Consider the following 24,116-nt stretch of genomic DNA (forward strand, 5'->3'; position numbering starts at 1 on the left):
CTGCAGACATCATGAAGCGTAGGTGGCTGCCTGGCAGCCTCTGTCTTAGGTTTGCCCAGGCCCAGGACTCCACGAAAACTGTGACAGTGATGTTGACTCAACCAAGTGATGTTTCTCACCCAGAAATTAACACTCGCTGAGATGTTCCAAATTAGAGCACAGTGTGATCCTTCTTGCTTTATATTCAAGGATTTCTTATGTGTTTATGATATATAGCTACTGTTTAAAAGATTACCATAAAAAAGTTCTCAGTAAAAACTGCCAAACTGGAATGATCAGAATTCTATAAATGGTTTAGATAGACATCAGATCTTGTTGAAAAGAATCCCAAGGAATGTTCAAATTCTTTACATTTTAGAATTTTGTTGATCAAATTTTGTTGCTTCAAGGGACTTCCCTGGTGGTCCAGTGGTTAAGACTCTGCTTCCAATGCAGGGGGCGCGGGTTTGATCCCTGGTTGGGGAACTAAGATCCCACACACTGTGTGGCCAAAATAAATAAATAAATAAACAAATAAAAAATTTTTGTTGCTTCACATAAGTAATCTATTGGCTCAAACTAAATGGTTTGCTGAAATGTTCATTCAAAAAATAATTACAGGCAAAATGTATTTAAGAACTTGTGACCTTGTAGAGATTTCACTTATCAAAAGGAGTTAGAATTTTGTCTGTAAACAAACCTGACGTTTTTGAGAGCCTCACTTTTAGCTCCTCCAATTGTCCTTTTTTTTTAAAAAAAAAAAAAAGAGGTATAATTAACATACAACATACTAGTTTTAGGTTCCAATTGTCTTTTATAGTAATTTCATTCCGTGAAGATTTGAGCATGTCTGGGAATTAGTCGAATGAATGGGTAAATAAGTCAATGGGATTTCTTATAAAATGCTTCACCTTGCCATTGCTTTCAGCTAGCAAGCACATTTCTAACACAGGGTGGAGGCATCTCTGCCCCAAAGAGGAAATGTGCTAAAGAAGCAGATATTAGCAAATGCAGATTTAGAAAACAGATAGCTCGGAGACCTATGTAGAAACTTCCTTCTACATTTAGTCTTACGTTTAATTTTTATCATCAGGTGAAAATATCGTGCCACAGGGACATCCCAGTAAGATCCCTCACCCCAGAGCAGGGGTCTTCCTTGTACACCATGCACATTTCTTTAACAGTACTTAGTTCACTGACATTACCAATATTTGTGTAATTGCTTGTGTTCACTTCCCCTCCACTGCCCTGGACTGTGGGTTCCTTGCAGCAGCTACTGTCCCCAGGACCTAGCTTTCTGTTATCTGCAGTAAGTTGAAAGTAATCAACAATTATATTTGAGCAACAAGAAAATCACGTCCCAGAAGATACATTGCAAGTTATGGCTTTGTGGATCTCAATGGCTTCGTGACAACTCCTAATGTGTTTTGAGCCCTGCTGTTTGCCAAGCCTGTTTTGACCATTTCATATGTGTTAATGTGAACAGAACTTACAACTGGCCCACAGGGTACAACTGTTACTAATTCTATTTTAGAGGTGAGAAGACGGAGACTCGGATTGGTTAGGTAACTTGCCCACAGTGGTACAGCTAATAAGAGGTGCCACCCAGATCGGGACTCAGGCAGATTGACTGCAGAGCCCACGGTCCTCATCACCACACTGAACTCTCTCTACCGCTCATTAAAAAGAACAGGAAAAAGCTGTCATTAGGAAGAAGGAGTGAGGTGCACAACAGTGTGCCTGGAATGCTCTTATTTCCATAGAACTGCGGTAGCAGACAGGCCTGAATGCGTCTAAATGCACGGGATACCTCTCAGGAGGAAGCACAAAAAATGGTTAACGTTGGGGTCCTCTGGGGAAAGGAATGGGGGACTGAGGATTAAGGGAGAGAAAAAAGCTTTATGTTCATTATGTTTTCTTTTGAACTACGTAGATTTTTTTTCTACTGTGGGTATATGTTACCTTTTCTGATGTGTTTCTGTTTTCTGGTTTTTATTTTTTAATTTTTTTTTTTTGGCTACATTGGGTCTTCGTTGCTGCACATGGGCTTTCTCTAGTTGTGGCAAGTGGGAGCTTCTCTTGCTGCAGAGCATGGGTTCTAGGCGTGTGGGTTTCAGTAGCTGTGGCACGTTGGCTCAGTAGTTGTGGCTCACGGTCTCTAGAGCGCAAGCTCAGTAGTTGTGGCTCACGGGCTTAGTTTCTCCGTGGCATGTGGGATCTTCCCAGACCAGGGCTCGAACCCGTGTCCCTTGTATTGGCAGGCGGATTTTTAACCACTGCACCACCAGGGAAGCCCTGTATTTTGTTTTTTAAAACACACACATCAGTTTGAATGTCCTTGGGACTTCCCCAGCTGTGCAGATATTTGTCAGTTTGAAACACTATTGGATGGGGCTTGCATCTCAGTATAAAACATCTGAATTCCTTGTGCTCAACTTCATTTCCCTCATGACAACGGACTCTGGTATAACAGCTCAGTGGTGTTCTACACTGCAAAAGGTGGTACCACACTTTCGAAAGAGAGTGTGAGAGAGAGACCAAAAGAAAGAGAGAAAATTGGCCAAAATCTATTCTTATGGTTATTTTTGACTTGGATTTTTAAAAAACTTTCTGTCTACAAAGTAAAGTGTGTGTTTGTTTGCTAGGACTGCAACGACGAGGTACCACAAAACGGGTGGCTTAAACAGCGGAAACTGATTCTCTCACAGTTCTGGAGGCTAGATGCCCGAAATCAAGGTGTCAGAAGGGTGGGTTCCTTTGGAGGGCTGTGGAGGAGGATCTGCTCCAGCCCGCCCTCCTTGACTTGCAGGTGGCCTTCTTCATGTTCACATGGCATTCTCCCTGTGTGCAAGTGTGTCTCCAGAAGTCTCCTTTTCACAAGAGGACGCCAGTCCTATTGAATTAGGGCCCACCTTAATAACCTCATTATAACTCACTGAAGACCCTATCTCCAAATAAGGCCCCATTCTGAGGTACTGGGGCTTAGCACCTCAACAGGATACAATTCAACCCGTAACACTCTGCGATTAGCCAACTCTCTCCTTTCCCCTTCAGCCTCATCCAGCAATTTCCTTTTCTTGATGTTTTGGCTCAGAGTTTGGTCTCGGGCCTCCCAGAGTGGAGAATATTGCTGAGAGGAAAAGCCAGTGCAGGAAGAGTCCCCCTGTGGTTCACCCTGAGTGAAAGCGCTGCTCTCTCCTCCGCAGGTGGTACCATGGTAACCTCACCCGACATGCAGCCGAGGCTCTTCTCCTCTCCAATGGATGCGACGGGAGCTACCTTCTGCGGAACAGCAATGAAAGGACAGGGCTGTACTCTCTCTCTGTGAGGTAGGATGCCTAAGAACTCTATAAATTCAGTGGGGTCTCACCTCTTATTTATCGGGGCACTGACTCCATGGTCACACTCAGATTGCCAGAGAACCGAATTCTCTTGATTCCTGCTAGACCAGCAGGTCCCAGGATGCCAAGCTCTGAGTGGTGAGCCTGCAAAAAACATTCTTGCCCCTTCCATTGGTGGAGAAAAAATGTTAGAGCTGAAGGAGGTTTTATGAATTGTTTAACCCAGAACTCTTGCTTGACTGATGAAGAAACTGAAACCTGAAGTGGTAAAGTGTCTTCCACCCAATAAATCAGTGATAGAAACAGCACCAGAATCACATCCCTGAAACCTGGCCCGGTACCCCTTTCACTATTCCTTGCTTCCTCTGGAAAATCAGAATGACTTGTGGCTGTGCAGTTTTCATGATCACAAACTCAAGCAGGCAGTATGCAACTTTTAGTTTTTTTCTATAAATGGACTGACCTTCTTTCTTGAATTTCCATTTCACCTATTAAGAAAGTTAATCTAGGACTTCCCCGGTGGCGCAGTGATTGAGAGTCCACCTGCCAATGCGGGGGACACGGGTTCGTGCCCCGGGAAGATCCCACATGCCGCGGAGCAGCTGGGCCCGTGAGCCATGGCCGCTGAGCCTGCGCGTCCGGAGCCTGTGCTCCGCAACCGGAGAGGCCACAGCAGTGAGAGGCCCGCGTACCGCAAAAAAAAAAAAAAAAAAAAAAGAAAGAAAAAAAAAGTTAATCTAGTGCCCACCATGTATGCCCTGCTCAAAACAGTGATTGTCCTTCCAGGGTTTCTCTCCCATCCCCTTCCTCCTGGTTGGCCTCCCTTTCAGAGAAGGTGACCTAGTCACGTGATAATCGGGGGGAGTCATTTGTTATCTGTCAGCATCTGTCACCTTGGCGTCCACTGACATGTAGCAAGTCTTTCTGGGTTCACAGGGAGTTGCCCCTGGGTCAGAATGGTGATGTGAGGACTCCATGTAATTGCCCTCGGCCACCCAGCCAATAACCTCAAACCATTATTGTTTTATTTTATTTACAAATTTTCTAAAAAGCATTTTTGGGAAAAATATTCACCAGAAATAGAATTCTGCTTTGGGGGAAACAGGAATTGTGCTTTCTCAGATCAACAGCAAACGTTAAAATTGCATTAAAGTGGTTAGATGGTTGATCCTTTACCGCATGGATCTCCCCCAGATCTCAAACAAATCTGTGCGATTGTTGGCTAAAAGAAGGTTAACTTTTCACTTTCGTATGTCTTGCCTGAACAATTATAAGCTCCTTACAAAGAGATGATATATATATTACATCTATATACAAAGTTAAAATATAAAATATTAATTTCCATTACAAGCACTTAGAAATGCTTTAAAAAATAATAACCACCAGCAAAAGTAAGAGGAATCACAGACCAGCTCAGGAGAATGATTGTTTTTATTCATTTGGTCATTCGCTTCCTTAATAATAAATGTTTCAAAGCATCCGCTCTGTGCCTACCACTTTGGTAAGTGCGGTAGAAGATTCAGAGACCTTGACATCAGGAAGTATAGCCTCACAGGGGCAATAAGACCATAGCCAAATACCTTACTACAAAGTAGAGCACTGTAAATGCCATGAAAGAAAACAAGGTAAGTGCTTGGGTTGTTGAGAAGAGAAAAGGCAAGTAACTCAAGCCGGAAGTAGCAAGCAATATTTGATAGAGTAAGTGGCATTTGAACTGAAACTTGATCAGGAACGAAGTGGAAGAAGTCACAGGTGAAGGGAGCTGTACGAGCTAAGGGACAGAGGCAGAAACTCCTAGGAGAACAGTAGGCGTGGCGGCACTGCAGCAGTTCCCAAGGTGTGGTCCCCAGACCAGTAGCATCACCAGAGAGCAGGTTAGGAATACAGATCTCAGGCCCCACCCCAGACCTACTGAATAAGGAACTCGGGGGGTAGTGTCCAGAAACCTGGGCGCTGCAGGTGATTCTGATGCTTGCTAAAGTTGCAGCATGCCCTGCAAGAGAGGAATAGTGGAAGTGAGGCTTGAAAGATAGGATTGGGTCAAATCAAGTATACATATATAAATTTTTTAAAATTTAATTCTCTGCCTTATTCCAAAAATGAAGTGGAGAAAGACAATGTAGGAAATCTGATATTTTATGCAGCAGGCAGTGGAATAGGTATGGGGGGCAAAGGGCTGGGCTCACATAACTGATTAAGTGACAGAAGCAGAATTTGGATTGACTCCCAAACAAGTAAGGGAGGAGGGCCAGGCACAGAGAAGAATACGGGGAGGGAGTGACTTGCCATTTCTATCATCTCTCTTCCTGCGCTTCTTAAACTCATGCCCCTTAAGAGGTTAATGTTCAAAGACTCGTTCGGCAAGTCAGAGAATTCACAGGGAGCACCGGCTCTTGTCTTTCATTAGAATGAAAAATTGAGAGCACGCTCTGCCCGAAGAAACCAGCGCTGTTCTTTAAGTGCCAGTGGTTTCAGTGATGGTGTCATAACTCTCAGCTTTTAGAAGGTTTAATGGTAATGCTAATGCCTAAGGTTACATTCCCCTTCAAAAAAGATACTCGTTTCTTAAATAATGTTAAACATTTTTTTCCCTTTTAGAGCCAAAGACTCCGTCAAACACTTTCACGTTGAATATACTGGATATTCATTTAAATTTGGCTTTAATGAATTCTCATCTTTGAAAGATTTTGTCAAGCATTTTGCAAATCAGCCTTTGATTGGAAGTGAGACAGGTAAGCTATGAACAGACACTTGACCTGTGAGATATCATTTCAGGATGGAGGCGGGACAAAGCGGATTTCAATTAAATAGTTGTCACTTCTATTGAATTATGTGCATACTATAGGCAACTGGATATGTTTAGAAACTTTTTTTCCAATTACAATGCCATATGCTACATTAAAATATATATATATATATTTCAGTATATAATATACTTCAGTATATTATATACTTCAGTATATTATATTTCAGTATATATATACTTCAGTATATATATATATGTGTCAGTATGTTAGTATTATTTTTAGGAGAAAACAATGTGCCTTGTGCAAAATAGGTATTTTTCTCAGAATGTGTTATTTAATGGATTGATTAAAAGCACACATTTCTTTAAAATGACCTATTCGTTTTATAATGATATATACAGTAAACAAAGAAAGAACAAAGGAAAGAACAGCTTTTTGATTCCTCAGAAGTTTAGGTATGAGAAGTTTGCATACCGGGGAGACCCCAAAATGATCATTTTGAGCAGTTTTTGAGCATTTTAAAATGAAATGCAATTTCCCAAAGATCATTGAATATTAAAAATACTGACTAGAAATTACTCTCCTGAACAATTTCTTAATTTCATCCTAAAATTCTGTTTCTCTTGTCTTGGTTTCTGATAAGTTTTTACATGGCACTTAAGTATGGCTGGAAATAGTTTAAAATTTCCTTTCTGGGTGGTTAGAGTCAAACCAGAAAATTCAAGTTAAAAAACAAACACACTCGCTTGGTATTTAAATTATCTAACTCATTTGTCTATACTATTTAAATAAAGTAAAGGATTTCCTCTGTATTTGTGACATAGAATCACAATTTTATATGTCCTAAATTGTTGATGATTCTCAGTTAATCAAAAGTTGGACAGTTCCAAGAACCAAGCACAAGAGGAATTCAAACCTTAATAGCAGAGTCAGTTGCTGCGAATTTGTACACACTCATTTTCGTGGTAAACTTGGTTAGTGGGCTTTTTGTTGATCACACTGGGAGAGATGCCACCAGTGCCTTTTCCTTTTCTGCTATTTCTGTGGCCTGAATAGACCCTGATATGACTCACACAGAGTCAAGGAAAGACAGAAAGCACAGTGGAAACCACAAAATAGTTGACTTACTTTATACTGACCATACAAGGTCTTTGATAGATTATTTCAAACCATAAAATTGAAGCAGTCATCTTTTTTGTTTCTGGTGGAAATTCTCCTAATCAACTCTGAAAATTACTTTATCATTTAACCAGCAATAATTCTCATAAACAAAGGGCAAGTGGTAATGATTTTATTTCCTTTGCTACTTTGGTCTTGGAAAGCATTTCAATTTCAAATCCCTTCCCTTCAGACTTATTTCTTACTTGTGTCCCAATCTACACTCATTTTCGTTCAATTCTTGGTCACTGGCAATGGACAGGAGATGTTGAAGCCAAGGACTCTGTTTTGTCTACTTCAATTTTTGTCCTTCTCTGTGTCTCCCAGGTCCTGGTACAGTGCATGGTGCTTTGGGTGAGTGAATGAATAAATGAATGAATGATGACTGTAAGTTGCAACTCTTTGTATCCTTCAAAGCCATTACCATAGTTACTTTCCAGCCTCCTCTTCTCACGCCAAGCAAAATCAGCTCCCTTCTTTTAAACTCTCCCTCTAGACTCTATTTTCAGTATCTTTGGTCATTCTCCGTACTCCTTTCCAAACTTTCTCCAAGTTAGGAAAAAGTACATATTCTGCCTGCTAGCAAGTTTCAAAACCCCCCCTTTTTTTTTAAAAAGTTTTTTTGTTTTATTTTAAATTCTTTTTAATTGAAGTATAGTTGAAGTACAATACTATATGTTACAGGTGTACAATATAGTGATTCACAATTTTTTAAAATTTTACTCCATTTATGGTCATTATAAAATATTGGCTATATTCCCTGTGCTATAGAATATGTCCATGTAGCATTTTTTAAGCACAATAATTTGTACCTCTTAACCCCCTACCCCTATACTGTCCCTCCCCTCTTCCCTCACCCCACTGGTAACCGTTAGTTTGGTCTCTATGTCTGTGAGTCTGCTTCTTTTTTATTATATTCACTAGTTTGTTGTATTTTTTAGATTCCACATATAAGTGATATACAGTATTTGTCTTTCTCTGTCTGACTTATTTCACTTAGTATAATGCCCTCCAAATCCATCCATGTTGCTGCAAATGGCAAAATTTCTTTTTTTTATGGCTGAGTAGTATTTCATCGTGTGTGTCTATGTATGTACCACATCTCTGAGATCAAAGTGAACGCAGTACTTTCCGGTTGAGCTTTTCTGGCACTGATCCAATCACTAGGTGAAAGGATCACCTAAGACTGCACCAAAGTAAAGGCTCCTCAGATTACATTTGGGTCAATATTAAGCTTCCCAGCAAATAGATTCATCTGACGAAAGAAGGTTTGTGATTAATGCAATAGGAATTATAAAGATTTGTAATCCAGACACCTATGGGAGTTTTCTTCAAAGTGACAGAGGGCGGGTGGTGGTGGTGTGATGAATTCGGAGATTGGGATTCACATATATACACTAATATGTATAAAATGGATGACTAATAAGAACCTGCTGTACAAAAGAATGAATACAATAAAATTCAAAACTTAAAAAAAAAGCTGAAACTTGCTGTAGCCTTATCATCACTATAATTGTTATTTTATTTATTGCAAACTTAGGAAACTGAGATTTTTGCTCTCCATTGCCTCTCCTCTGTTCTATTCATTACCCAGTTGGGAATTTGTTGCTATTTAAACCCCTGCTACAGACCCTGAGTGCCAATAGATATGTACTTGACAAACTGGCTTCCGGCTCTTGAGTTAGATCCCAGTAACTCTGAAATATTCCTCTTATCTGTCCCTGCCAGCTGAAGGCAAAGCCACCAACGCTGGGAACAAGGGGCAAAACCCATGACATAGGAGCTTCCGTTATGCCCCCTGAGAGTAATAGGCCTCAGGAAACAAGATAACCTGCTGAAGCTATGATGGCTTTTAAGCCCAGATGGTCCTTGGAAGTCACGGAGTCAGCAGTGTGACCTATGAATAACAGTGAATGGAAACTGGGATTCCATCTTCTAAAAACAGATCTCTTCTTGTTCATTTAAGAATTGGTTCCTGGGGACTTCCCTGGTGGCACAGTGGTTAAGAATCCGCTTGCCAATGGAGGGGACATGGGTTTGATCCTTGGTCCAGGAAGATCCCACGTGCTGCGGAGCAACTAAGCCCTTGCACCACAACTACTGAGCCTGAGCTCTAGAGCCCGCGAGCCACAACTACTGAAGCCTGTGTGCCTAGAGCCCGTGCTCTGCAACAAGAAAAGCCACTGCAATGAGAAGCTGGTGCACAGCAATGAAGACCCAATGCAGCAAGAAAGAAAGGAAGGAAGGAAAAAAAAGAAAAGAAAAGAAAGAAAGAAAAGAAAAGAAAAGAAAAGAAAAGAAAGAAAAGAAAAGAAAAGAAAAATAAAAGAAAGAATTGGCTCCTGAAGAAAAGGGAACCCTCCCACACTGTCGGTGGGAATGTAAACTGGTACGGCCACTATGGAAAACAGTATGGAGATTCCTTAAAAAACTAAAAATAGAACTACCATATGACACAGCAGTCCTACTCCTAGGTATATAGCCAGACAAAACTATAATCCAAAAAGATACGTGCACTTCTACGTTCATAGCAGCACTAGTCACAACAGCCAAGACATGGAAACAGCCTAAATGTCCATCAACAGACGAATGGATAAAGAAGATGTGGTCCATATGTATATACACTGGAATACTACTCAGACGTAAAAAAGAACAAAATAATGCCATTTTGCAGCAACATGGTTGGACCTAGAGATTATCATACTAAGTGAAGTAAGTCAGAAAGAGAAAGACCAATACCATATGATATCACTTATATGTGGGATTGAAAATATGGCATAAATGAACTTATCTATAAAGCAGAAACAGACTCATAGACATAGAGAAATGACTTGTGGTTGCCAAGGGGAAGGGAGAGGGATGGACTGGGAGTTTGGGGTTGGTAGATACAAGCTATTACATTTAGAGTGGGTAAACAACAGGACCTACTTTATAGCACAGGGAACTATATCCAATCTCCTGGGATAAACCATAATGCAAAAGAGTATTTTTTAAAAGAGTGTGTATATATACGTATGGCTGAATCACTTTGCTGTGCAGCAAAAATTAACACAACTTTGTAAATCAACTGTACTTCAATTAAAAATTTAAAAAATTTAAAAAGAATTGTCTTCCAGTGATCAGGAGACCTCCAGGCTGATGATTCCTTCTTCACCATCAGATGAAGTGTAAATTCTTATTAAAAATTTTGGTCGGTTAAGGATCACCAGGGGAAGCATTTGTCTGCACGATGGATGAGGCCCTGCCAGGGTTCTGACCTCCAGATCCCCAGAATGGGAAGGACTAGAACTGGGTATTTCAGGCCACTCTGCAGACCAGCCCAGACCCACTCAGGCCAGCCTCACCCTCCAGGGCCTGGGGAGGGAGTTTATTTAAGAGAGACTTTCTCACACTCATTCACCGGCAGGAATGGCATCACCTTTGAGGGCAACAGGGAAGATGTCCAAATAAACAACAACCGTACACTTTTGCCTCACAATTTTATATCTATTTAATGTCTTCAGTAGAGTGAAACCAGAATTCTTGGTCCTGGGTCATAAGAAAATATTTGCTCTCAGGATAGGTAAAAGTGTTAACCTAAAGGGATGAATACTCTTTTAAGATTTCTTTTTCCTATTTTATTCTTATTATGTAAACTCCCAGGATTTCTGCCTCCTAAGCTAAAGAATGAAGATCTTGTAAGCAAGGTCTAACCCTCCTGACAACTTTAAGATTCTATTATAATTTTCCCTTTCCCTTGTTGTAATCTACATTTAATCTCTCTAATCTGCATTAAAGTTTCCGTTCACTCTAATTTCTCCTTATGAATACCCACAAACACTCTTAAGATATTTCTCATTCTCAAAACCCAATCATCTCCCAAGTATATCATAGAGATATATACAATGTACCCACTTGCTTTACTCTCTTCAATGGCCCATTTACCTTCTAACATATTTTTAATTCACTTATTTTTTTAAAACCTTCACACTCATATGTAAGCTCTATGTGAAGAGGGATTTTTGTCCGTTCTTTTTCCCTGTTATGTCCCAGCACTAAAAGAATAAACACTAATCATTATCCACAGCATTCTGTGGTGGGTATCCCATTACCAAAGCCCGCATTGCAGCTTTCATGACAGCATCGCCACTAGCAAGCTACTGACAATTAATGTTTACTTCCAAAGTGGATACAAAGCATAATTTGAAAATGATGATTTGTGTTGTATGTACGCTCAGTAATGATCAAATTCAGACTCTGCCTTTCATTTGTAATAGTAAGATGTTATGTAAAACTTCTATTCATATTTGTACAAGGCTTCTAAATTCAACTCAAATAGACTTGGAAATTTGAGACTTTTTTTAGTATGAATATGTTTGGTCCATTATTAATTTTTACTGTTTCCTCTTGTAACTGACTGAGTGTCATCTTGGAAAATGTAGACACCATTTATCTTTATGCTTAAATGTCCAAATAGTATTAAAACAAAAATCGCCTTTCCCATTACCTTTTATTTATATTGCAATACTTTTGTACATGAAATTGTCTTGTACAATTTATTACAGGAATTACTGTGTTGTTGCTTTAATCACCTAACTAGCATGAAAAAATATGGTATAAGTCAAGTGTGCTGTGTTTGTGCTTTACCCTTTATAGTAATTGGTTCTCAATTTTGAAGATCCTATCTGGTTCTTTCTTAAATGTCAAATTTCCACTTCTCTTTTTGTTTTGATGTGGGGATTCCCAACCTTTTAATAACTGCTACAGTTACTATTTTATTTTGTGACACCAGCCATTTTACCCAGCCAGCATTTTAAAATAATTAATTTAAAATTAATTTAAATGTGAGAATTATGTGACGCTTCTGAAAATAATTGGTGACAACTTGGAACGTTGCCAAACCATGACCAAGAGTCGCTTCTTTAGTTTATGTTTGCCAAAAATATAAATCTTCTTAGTTTGTAGAGGAGCTGTGTTTGAAAAAGGAAAAAGCAGGCAAGGAAGAGAATGAAACAAATCTTTGTGGAGTTTTACTAAGTTTGAGGTATGCTACTAGATATTTTCACATATACCAAGTTATTTAATCTTCTGAACTACCCACTATAATGTGTAAAGTGGTCCCATTTTCAGATGAGGAAATAAAAGCTCAAAGATTTTAATTTATTTGCCCAAGCTGCGCACATAGAAAGCATCAGAGCTGAGACTGGAATCCGGGCTAACTGGTTCTAAAGTGTGTGCGCTTTCCACTCATTTTGCTGTCTCCTGAAACTGGTGTCACAGTGACACCGAAATACAGTATCGCCACATCACAGCATGGCCTTGAACGGATTTGAATGGGAAGAATCCCTGCCACATGATGTAACAGAATGCTTGTAGGATACGGCAGGCCTACAATACATGTTTTAGTCCTCAGTCTCTTTAAAACCTTTAACATTTTTGGTATGTGATATAAAGCCACTGTTCTAAAGAATGTGACTCAATTTGAACTTCTGTCTTCGTGTTTATTGCTCTTCTTAATTTATTTACATAAATTGCCATTGGAGAAACTATACTAGGAAATCATAAAACAAAAGAAGGCTGACTAGGAAACATCCCCCAAATACTTAGCCCCATCTCATTCATGCCTCTCCAGAAAGGATATAAAATAGCCTACATAATTACAGTAAAGTAAAATAAAATTTAAAGTTTGAAGAGAAGGTGGAGGAAAAGAAAAATGAGAGGCAAAAATAAAATGACATCAGGACTAAAGTATATCAAGTGAATATTGTACATTTGCAGAAACAGGAGAAACATTTTGTTACTAAGCATCCTAATATTTCTTGCCCTTCAGTTGGGCCTGTGCTTTTAACTAGATTTACAGAATGTTGGATTTGGAAGGGAGCTCAGAGACCATTTCATTTCTCCTTTACAAATGAAGAAACTGAGGCCTGGTGAGAAATGTTGAAGCAAAAACTCTCCTCTTCTTTCCTCAAGCTTCCTCTTAAAGAAATCACTTCTTCGAATTTTGATTTGTACATGTGATCTCTGGCCCACAATAGCCAAGAACAGCATTTCACATGCCGTAGAGAGTTTCCATGGTGGTCATTACCACCAAGGCTGAGAAAAACGTATGGTATAATGAGTAAATATGTGAACTCCCAGTTCTAACTCCAGCCTTTGCCATGTATCAGCTAACTGTGTGTCCTCGGGCAAGTTATGTGACCTCTCTGAGCTTCAGTTTCATCATCTTATAAAACTGAGCTGATGGTAATAGTTGATATCTTAATGACTTGCTGTGAAGATTGAATGAGATTAGGCATGTAAGATATTTAGAATCATTCTTAGCGTGGCATAAATACTTACTCATTATTACTGTTATTTAACGAAGCCCTTTTATGGTAATTCATTCCAATAATTATATGCGAGAGCTGTATATTCTTTGGCATATCATGAAGAGTTGGTTTAGGGACAATTGGATTAGTGTTTATCAAATCTTTGTAATGTCCTCTTCAGATTTTAAGCCAGCTCCATAGTGCATTCATTTGAAAGGTAGAATCAAGTGCTCCAAAAAAAGTGACCTGATTTGACTTGGTTGTTTAACAGACTCTTCTTTTTCTCTGGCTAACTGGTCTGCTTTTCCTACTTCAGTATATTTCTCTTCTCTTACTATTTTTAATATTAAAACCAATATTAAAACCCCTTCATCCATAAATGAATGTGGTTTTAATAGCCCCCTTTTATGATGAGTTCAAGTTTATTTGCAGAAAAGGTAGCAAAGAGAAAGATCTTAAATATTCTTATAAACCCCCTTAGAAAGTCACTTCCCATTGGTGGGAGGAGATAGAGGAACCCACCATGCATACACCAGTTGGAAAGTTTGCTTTCTGAACCTGAGGGCAATAATAAAACATGGATGGATATAATCTTATTTTATTTTAATTCATAATTAACAAATACGTATTGAGTGCCAGCTATGAGCTGGGCATTGCTGGCCACTGATAACACAGTGATAAAACAAGTATCATCCTTGCCCTCAAACATCTTACAGTCTAGGTGGGCAACCTGGCTGAGTAAGTATTGAATACTAGCTTTAGTGCATAAAAGAAATATTCTAAACAAAAGTGTTTTTTTTTAGGAGCTATATGTGCCCTGCCCTACTCTCTATTTTAGATATCAAACCAATGCCTAAGGCTTGAGACTGCCCTTACACTTTTTCTGAATTCCTGCTGGGATACAAGATAAGGAGTCCTTCAATGCAATCTCAAAGTATTACACACTGAGTAGGTGTCCTATAAGTTACAGTACAGCCAAAGCAAATTTAAATACGTGCCTCGATCCTGCTGTGATCACTTCAAAAATATACCTCCGCCAAGCATTTCTGATACCAGGTTTCATGTCAAAGGCAGGAAACAGCAGTCTCCTCCTTCATGTAGTTTAGAAACTGAAGTGAAACTTACAGCGAGCATTCCAACCTGTGCTTGCAGATCTGTGTCTCTTCTCCCTCTACCAGCCCTCGTCTCCTGTTGCCTTTTATCTGAATCTTCAAACCAAGTCCTGGGGTTAATTTTGTCTGAATATCACTAACCCAGAGTTCTCTCTAATGGAGCCAACGTGCTGTCTTGAACCTTGGGTGGAACTTATATAATGAGTCTGTGGTGGCAACATTAGATAAGTTTCGTTTGACTGCAAATGACAGAAAGTAACCCTGGCTAGCTGAATTTTTTAAAAAAAAAAAAAAAGGAAAAGAAGGATACAGGGAGAAAAGTGGAATTTTTTGGAAGGATATTCATATATCCGCTCAGAATTTAAGGGCAAGCTAAACCACGAGAGACAGTAAGTAATCAGCCCAGCGATCATGGCAACTCTGTAGCTTTCAGCAAATTGAACTGCCTGTCTTCCTCCAGCTCTGATCATCTCAAAAACGTACCTCCACTGAGCGTTTCTGAAACCAGCTTTCACGTCAAAGGCAGGAAACAAGTCTTCTTCATGAACTTAGAAACTGAAGTTAGTGGACCTTTTTCCCAGAGAAGTGACTAAGCAGATCCCTGGGTTGGCCCAACGAGTGTGTCCAGGTTAGGTGTTTGTGGAGGAGGGCCAGGGTCTTTGGGGTCTACTTCTGTGTAAGGGGATGGAACGATTTCTACAAAAGGGGAAATCATTGTAAGGCTAGCAGCCATGCCAAGAAGTCCATATATTGGCCCTTCCTTGGGCAGAATAGTTGGCTAAGGAGACCTGTTTCTCAAGAGGCCATACTTTTATCAATGGAAGTTATTTTATTCATTTATTTATTTATTTTCGGCTGCGCCATGTGGCATGCAAAACTTCCCCGCCCTGGGATCGAGCCCATGTCCCCTGCATTGGAAGCGCAGAGTCTTAACCACTGGACCACCAGGGAAGTCCTGGAGTTATCATTTTATAAGTAGTTTGTCATTTTCTTCATTCCACCATTCAATCTAGCCTCATTCATGGTCTTACCAGTTAATATCTATCTATGGTCAATTCTGCTTTCCTGGTTGACTCAATAGCATTTACCTTAGCTTAGCTCTTCATTGGTTAAACTTCAGAGGAAGTTTCAAAATGGAATTTGGGTCCCCACAATGGAGATTTGGAGAGCCGAATGTGGAGTTGTTGTCCTATCCTGTCCTTGCCCCAGACCAGGGTAATCATGGACCTGGAAGAGCCTGGTTCATCTCAGGCTCTTCCCTGCCTTAAACCTGAATTACTGCGGCATTCATTCATCCATTCACTCATCAAGCCTTCCCTATGTCAGAAACTCTATCAGGAGGTAGGGATACAAAGATAAATTTGGCACCATACCTGCTCTGAAGGGACTCACAGGGCTTGGAAATGCACGTGTTGGAGAGGCAATGGCTTTACAGTACCAAGTGGTTATGGCACTGCAGGCTCAGGCAGCAACCCTGGCCCAGAGATCCTTACACTGCAGCACAACAGGCCCCTATGGCTATGCTTACCTCCCAGAAACTGATACCGTGGTAAGCAGGGTAATGACCACCCCCCCAAAAGCATTCACATCCGTCCCCGGAAATGTGAATGTTACGTTACATGGCAAGAGGGAATTAAGTTTGCTGATAGAATTAAGGCTACTAATTAGCTGACTTTGAGATGGGGAGATTGTCCTGAATAATCAGGAGCAACCACTGTAATCACAAGGGTCCTTAGAAGATGGAGGTAGAAGAGGGAGAACTGGAGAGAGAGCAGCATCAGAAGGACTTGACCCACCGTTGCTGGCTTTAAAGATGGAGGAATGGGGCCACCAGTCAAGGAATGCAGGCAGCCTCCAGACGCTAGAAAAGGCAAGGGAATGGACTGTCCCTTAGAGCCTCCAAGAGGAAAGCAGCCCTGCTGATACTTTCTCTTTAGTGAGACCCATTTCAGACTTCTGACCTCCAGAACTGTAGGATAATAAATTTGAGTTATTTTAAGTCACTACGCTTGTGACGATTTGTTACAGCTGCAATAGGAAACCTGTATAGGTAGGCATATACCTGGGGTATGCTTGGTTCTATGCAAAAGGGCAGAGGATTGACCAGGTAAATCTTTCTTGGGCATCATTTTAAATATTATTTTCATATTAAGCATATGGAAAAGGATGAAAATTTAGCATCAACTTTGAAGATGAAGCACAAGATTTCGCATTTTTTTCTTATTTGCGAGCTGCTTTGAGCCCTGAGCTCCCGTCCCCCTCTCCTCCACTGTCAGATGAAATGTTTAAGAGGCACCTGTTTGTCTTAGTGCTATGTCGTCGGTGCCTACTAAACTACTGCCATTTTTATTCTTAGCACATCGTTACACTTAGATCTTTCTCATTTTAAAATCCACACCCAAAGATGGCACTCATTGGAATTTCACTCAAGGATTTAAAAATACTCTGTATCAAAGCATAACAACATCGTACGTTGTTATAATCCTTTCACAAACACTTCTTTATTTGGTGCTTAAAGCAACTTCATGAAGAAAGCGTAATTATGCTCACTTGTCAGAGGAAGAAACAGAAGCTTGTGATAGAATGTCCAAAGTCCACAGGTGCTGAGTGGCCATGGTTGCTCCTTCCACGATGCCTAGGTGGCTGCCAGGAGGTGTTTCTCTGGGGTAGGTCACTTAGAAGCCAGCCCCCAGTTCACCAAGCATCTGCCGTGTCACAGGTGCATCCACAATGCCCCTGAGCCTGCATAACGGCTGCTCTTGATTTAGCTGTTGCTGCTTTCATTATGACTGTAAACCTGTAACTGGCCCCTTGTCCTGATATGACTGGATCTGTTCTCATGAAAGAATCACATTGACAAAAGGGTGTACAGACAAGGTGCATGAACAGTACTGGAACTTCTCATAACTGCAAGAGCCATTCTTCACTGTGTTCCCAGGGTTCCTGAGGTGAATTGGGTACAGAGAGATATCAGAAGGCACGGCTCTGGTTTTGCAGTCAGTACATTGTATGTACTCAAGCCTCATAGAAAGGTTTTGCTTTGTTTGTAGGTTTATCGTTATTATTAAGGGCTTTTTAACTGCAGAGGAGGTATTTTCCTTTCCTCCTTGTCTCTTTCTTACTGCAATTCAAGGTCTATACTTTCTATGAGCTTTCTGTCACCCTGTCAAAGAAGGCTTCCCTGACCTGATATAAATACCACCCTCCCCAAACCCTCTTTTCGCTCTCTGTTCCTTTGCATTGCTCTGTTAGGGTTTTCATAACGATTCTCTCACTTGACATATTCTTTTGTTCAAATATTTTTCTGTTTCCCCTGCCATGAGAGCAGACGCTACATCTCCTTTGTCTGTTGCTGTATCTCCAGGGCCTAGACAAGTGCCTGGCACTTAGTAGAGCTCAGGAAATATTTGTTGAATGAATTACTGAATTCTTTGCATCTCCCCCAGTGTCTGGGTCTGCCCTATAAAAGACCTGAGTGAAATTTTAAAAGCAAGAAGCCATAGCAAAGGGAAGAAAACCCTTAACTTAAGTCTTTTTGTAGTCAGTTTCTAATTTCTGACTGACTGATTGACTGGGGAAAGGGAAGGATGCAGAAGGGGGAAATATCAATGTTGAGCTGAAAGCGCTCCGCCCTCTGAATGACTCGCCGAAGCCCCCAGTGCCTGGCGCCTGGGGGGACCCTTTTTCTGCCAGGACTCCCCTCCTCCAGATGGAAGTGAAGGTAATCACACAGGAGCCCCAGCCTATTTACTTCATGTTCACTAAAGAAAAGCAAAGATTTCATTTCCTCCAGTGTTTATTGGGTGGTAGGAGATACTACGGAAAATGCTACGAGTTCATATTTTTCAGGTCCACTGATTTGTTGCAAGTTGTTCTGAAACCAGTGAGAAGTAGGGCAATGGAATAAATCCTCCTATACCCAGAGTATTTGATTCGTTTTGTTTGCATGGCTTTTGTAAAGCCCACCTGGAAAACCTCCAGTTACAGCTTTAAGGTCTAGAACGGTGTTGCCTCCCCTAGGAAAGAGTTTCTGAAGCATTCCATAGAAAGGCTCTTCTTATGCATGATCTTTTTGTCTCTGTGGTACTTTTTCTACCCTGCCACCAGTGACATCTCACCTAAAAAGCACAGTTACCACATAGGCTCCCAGCATGCTTGGTTCACGTGGCCAACGTTGGTCTCATCACCCCGTTCAGTTAAATGACTATGTTCATTGCTGGCTCTGTCCCAGCACGAGGAGGCCAGATATCGTCTCATCCCGCTTTGTATCTCCAGCGACTGGCTTAAGTGCCTGGCATGTAGTTCGTACTAGATACATGTTGAGAAAATGAGTAAGTGAATCCATGAAAAAACAAGAGACTTTACAATTCAGCCACAGTTATCCAGTTGTTAGCATTTGGACCTTATTTCTGGGGAATCTACTTACAGTTTTTTGTCTTCATTCAGGCACTCTGATTGTTCTGAAACATCCCTATCCAAGAAAAGTGGAAGAACCATCCATTTATGAATCCGTCCGGGTTCACACAGCAATGCAGACGGGAAGAACAGAAAACGACCTCGTGCCCACTGCCCCTTCTGTAAGTGGCCGTCAATCTACCCACAGGGCTCACTGTCTAAAAGCGGTAACAGTTACACACTTTTAAAAATACATTTGTTCACATAAGAGTTCTAACTTGGGATATAAAAGCTGGAAACGTTCGAAGGAAGGGAAAGGAAAGGTTCCTTCGAAAGGAAAGGTTCGAAGCCTATGACTCAGTTCATCTGGTCCAGGGTAAATTGTAAAAAATTACAATGCGATAGTGATAGGATTTTTTTTTAACATCTTTATTGGAGTATAATTGCTTTACAGTGGTGTGTTAGTTTCTGATTTATAACAAAGTGAATCAGCTATACGTATACATATATCCCCATATCCCCTCCCTCTTGTGTCTCCCTCCCACCTTCCTTATCCCACCCCTTTAGGTGGTCACAAAGCACCGAACTGATCTCCCTGTGTTATGCAGCTGCTTCCCACTAGCTATTTTACATTTGCTAGTGTATATATGTCCATGCCACTCTTTCACTTCGTCCCAGCTTACCCTTCGCCCTCCCCGTGCCCTCAAGACCATTCTCTACGTCTGTGTCTTTATTCCTGTCCTGACCCTAGGTTTTCATAACCACTTTTTTTTTTTGGACTCCATATATATGTGTTAGCATACATTATTTGTTTTTCTCTTTCTGACATACTTCACTCTGTATGACAGACTCTAGGTCCATCCACCTCACTACAAATAACTCAGTTTTGTTTCTTTTATGGCTGAGTAATATTCCATTGCATATATGTGCCACATCTTCTTTATCCATTCATCTGTCGATGGACACTTAGGTTGCTTCCATGTCCTGGCTAATAGTAAATAGAGCTGCAATGAACATAGTGGTACATGACTCTTTTTGAATTATGGTTTTCTCAGGGTACATGCCCAGTAGTGCGATTGCTAGGTCGTATGGTAGTTCTATTTTTAGTTTTTTAAGGAACCTCCATACTGTTCTCCATAGTGGCTGTATCAATTTACATTCCCACCAACAATGCAAGAGGGTTCCCTTTTCTCCACACCCTCTCCAGAATTTACTGTTTGTAGATTTTTTGATGATGGCCATTCTGACTGGTGTGAGGTGATACCTCATTGTAGGTTGTTTTTTTGTTTTTTTTCTTTTTGCGGTATGCGGGCCTCTCACTGCCGCGGCCTCTCCTGCTGTGGAGCACAGGCTCCGGACGCGCAGGCTCAGCGGCCATGGCTCACGGGCCCAGCCGCTCCGTGGCATGTGGGATCCTCCCGTACCGGGGCACGAACCCGTGTCCCCTGCATCGGCAGGCGGACTCTCAACCACTGCGCCACAAGGGAAGCCAATAGGTCTTTAATCCATTTTGACTTTATTTTTGTGCATGGTGTTAGGGAGTGTTCTAATTTCATTCTTTTACATGTAGCTGTCCAGTTTTCCCAGCACCACTTATTGAAGAGGCTGTCTTTTCTCCATTGTATATTCTTGCCTCCTTTATCAAAGATAAGGTGACCATATGTGCGTGGGTTTATCTCTGGGCTTTCTATCCTGTTCCATTGATCTATCTTTCTGTTTTTGTGCCAGTACCATACTGTCTTGATTACTGTAGCTTATAGTAGACTCTGAAGTCAGGGAGCCTGATTCCTGCAGCTCTGTTTTTCTTTCTCAAGATTGCTTTGGCTATTCAGGGTCTCTTGTGTTTCCATACAAATTGTGAAATTTTTTGTTCTAATTCTGTGAAAAATGCCATTGGTAGTTTGATAGGGATTGCATTGAATCTGTAGATTGCTTTGGGTAGTAGAGTCATTTCCACAATGTTGATTCTTCCAATCCAAGAATATGGTATATCTCTCCATCTGTTTGTATCATCTTTAATTTCTTTCAACAGTGTCTTATAATTTTCTGCATACAGGTCTTTTGTCTCCTTAGCTAGGTTTATTCCTAGGTATTTTATTCTTTTTGTTGCAGTGGTAAAAGGGACTGTTTCCTTAATTTCTCTTTCAGATTTTTCATCATTAGTATATAGGAGTGCCAGAGATTTCTGTGCATTAATTTTGTATCCTGCTACTTTACTGAATTCATTGATTAGCTCTAGTGGTTTCCTGGTAGCATCTTTAGGATTCTCTATATATAGTATCATGTCATCTGCAAACAGTGACAGCTTTACTTCTTCTTTTCTGATTTGGATTCCTTTTATTTCTTTTTCTTCTCTGCTGTGGCTAAAACTTCCAAAACTCTGTTGAATAAGAGTGGTGAGAGTGGGAAACCTTGTCTTGTTCCTGATCTTACTGGAAATGGTTTCAGTTTTTCACCATTGAGAAAGATGTTGGTTGTGGGTTTGTCATATATGGCCTTTATTATGTTGAGGTAAGTGCCCTCTATGCCTACTTTCAGGAGGGTTTTGATCATAAATGGGTGTTGAATTTTGTCAAAAGCTTTCTCTGCATCTATTGAGGTGATCATATGGTTTTGTCCTTCAATTTGTTAATATGGTGTATCACGTTGATTGATTTGTGTATATTGAAGAATCCTTGCATTCCTGGGATAAACTCCACTTGATCCTGGTGTATGATCGTTTTAATGTGCTGTTGGATTCTGTTTGCTAGTATTTTGTTGAGGATTTTTGCATCTATGTTCATCAGTGATATTGGCCTGTAGTTTTCTTTCTTTCGACATCTTTGTCTGGTTTTGGTATCAGGGTGATGGTGGCCTCGTAGAATGAGTTTAGGAGTGTTCTTCCCTCTGCTATATTTTGTAAGAGTTTGAGAAGGATAAGTGTTACCTCTTCTCTAAATGTTTGATAGAATTCGCCTGAGAAGCCATCTGGTCCTAGGCTTTTGTTTATAGGAAGATTTTAAATCACAGTTTCAATTTCAGTACTTGTGATTGGTTTGTTCATATTTGCTATTTCTTCCTGGTTCAGTCTTGAAAGGTTGTGCTTTTCTAAGAGTTTTCCATTTCTTCCACATTGTCCATTTTATTGGCATACAGTAGTAATCTCTCATGATCCTTTGTGTTTCTGCAGTTTCAGTTGTTACTTCTCCTTTTTCATTTCTAATTCTATTGATTTGAGTCTTCTCCCTTTTTTTCTTCATGAGTCTGGCTAGTGGTTTATCAATTTTGTTTATCTTCTCAAAGAACCAGCTTTTAGTTTTATTGATCTCTGCTGTTGTTTCCTTCATTTCTTTTTCATTTAGTTCTGATCTGATCTTTATGATTTCTTTCTTTCTGCTAACTGTGGGGGTTTTTTGTTCTTGTTTCTCTAATTGCTTTAGGTGTAAGTTTACATCGTTTATTTGAGATGTTTCTTGTTTCTTGAGGTAGGATTGTATTGCTGTAAACTTCCCTCTTAGAATTGGTTTTGCTGCATCCCATAGGTTTTGGGTCATCGTGTCTCCATTGTCATTTGTTTCTAGGTATTTTTTGATTTCCTCTTTGATTTCTTCAGTGATCTCTAACTCTTATTAAGTAGTGTACTGTTTAGCCTCCATGTGGTTGTATTTTTACACATTTTTTTCCTGTAACTGATATCTAGTCTCTTAGCATTGTGGTTGGAAAAGATACTTGATACGATTTCAATTTTCTTAAATTTACAAAGGCTTGATTTGTAACCCAAAATCTGATGTATCCTGGAGAATGTTCCATGAGCACTTGAGAAGAATGTGTATTCTGTTGTTTTTGGATGGAATGTCCTATAAATATCAATTAAGTCCATCTTGTTTAATGTATCATTTAAAGCTTGTTTTTCCTTATTTATTTTCATTTTGGATGATCTGTCCATTGGTGAAAGTGGGGTGTTAAAGTCCCTACTATGATTGTGTTATTGTCGATTTCCCCTCTTATGGCTGTTAACATTAGCCTTAAGTACTGAGGTACTCCTATGTTGGGTGCATAAATATTTACAATGGTTATATCTTCTTCTTGGATTGATCCCTTGATCATTATGTAGTGTCCTTCTTTGTCTCTTTTAATAGTCTTTATTTTAAAGTCTATTTTGTGTGACTTTATGAGAATAGCTACTCCAGCTTTCTTTTGATTTCCATTTGCATGTAATATCTTTTTCCATGCCCTCACTTTCAGTCTGTTTGAGTCCCTTGGTCTGAAGTGGGTCTCTTGTAGATAGCATATATACGGATCTTGTTTTTGTATCCATTCAGCCACTGTATGTCTTTTGGTTGGAGCATTTAATCCATTTACATTTAAGGTAATTATTGATATGTACGTTTCTATTACCATTTTCTTAATTGTTTTGGGTTTGTTATTGTAGGTCCTTTCTCTCTCTTGTGTTTCCTGCCTGGAGAAGTTCCTTTAGCATTTGTTGTAAAGCTAGTTTGGTGGTGTTGAATTCTCTTAGCTTTTGCTTGTCTGTAAAGGTTTTAATTTCTCTGTCGAATTTGAATGAAATCCTTGCTGGGTATAGTAATATTGGTTTTAGGTTTTTCCCTTTCATCCCTTTAAATATGTCCTGCCACTCCCTTCTGGCTTGCAGAGTTTCTGCTGAAAGATCAGCTGTTAACCTTATGGGGATTCCCTTGTATGTTATTTGTTGTTTTTCCCTTGTTGCTTTTAATATTTTTTCTTTGTATTTAATTTTTGATAGTTTGACTAATATGTATCTTGGCGTGTTTCTCCTCAGATTTATCCTGTATGGACTCTGTGCTTCCTAGACTTGATTGACTATTTCCTTCCCCATATTAGGGAAGTTTTCAACTATAATCTCTTCAAATATTTTCTCAGTCCCTTTCTTTTTCTCTTCTTCTGGGACCCCTATAATTCAAATGTTGGTGCATTTAATGTTGTCCCAGAGGTCTCTGAGACTGTCCTCAATTCTTTTCATTCTTTTTTCTTTATTCTTCTCTGCAGTAGTTATTTCCACTATTTTATGTTCCAGGTCACTTATCCGTTCTTCTGCCTCAGTTATTCTGCTATTGAGTCCTTCTTGAGAATTTT

The 24,116-nt window shown here is 40.0% G+C and overlaps 2 protein-coding genes across 4 annotated transcripts in view; one reads left to right on the plus strand and one right to left on the minus strand.

The window, feature by feature from the left end:
- Positions 1-24,116, minus strand: part of LAMTOR3 (late endosomal/lysosomal adaptor, MAPK and MTOR activator 3) — a 136,240-nt gene that overhangs the window by 78,615 nt on the left and 33,509 nt on the right. The window contains exon 6 of one of the 3 annotated variants that reach the window (XM_060012032.1): positions 18,428-18,935. The exons of the other annotated variants lie outside the window; for them this stretch is intronic. Coding sequence (XP_059868015.1) covers positions 18,759-18,935 — 177 coding nt within the window. The 3' untranslated portion in view covers positions 18,428-18,758. Of the gene's footprint in view, positions 1-18,427; positions 18,936-24,116 lie in introns of those variants that run through there. 3 annotated transcript variants of the gene reach the window in all.
- The window catches only part of DAPP1 (dual adaptor of phosphotyrosine and 3-phosphoinositides 1), a 57,307-nt gene that overhangs the window by 16,866 nt on the left and 16,325 nt on the right, over positions 1-24,116 (plus strand). Inside the window, exons 2-4 of the mRNA XM_060012027.1 lie at positions 3,186-3,308; positions 5,919-6,052; positions 19,074-19,204. Of these exons, the coding sequence (XP_059868010.1) occupies positions 3,186-3,308; positions 5,919-6,052; positions 19,074-19,204 (388 nt within the window). The remainder of the gene's footprint in view (positions 1-3,185; positions 3,309-5,918; positions 6,053-19,073; positions 19,205-24,116) is intronic.

The sequence above is a fragment of the Delphinus delphis genome, chromosome 5 (genome assembly GCF_949987515.2).
Source record: "Delphinus delphis chromosome 5, mDelDel1.2, whole genome shotgun sequence".
NCBI classification, from domain to species: Eukaryota; Metazoa; Chordata; class Mammalia; order Artiodactyla; family Delphinidae; genus Delphinus; species Delphinus delphis.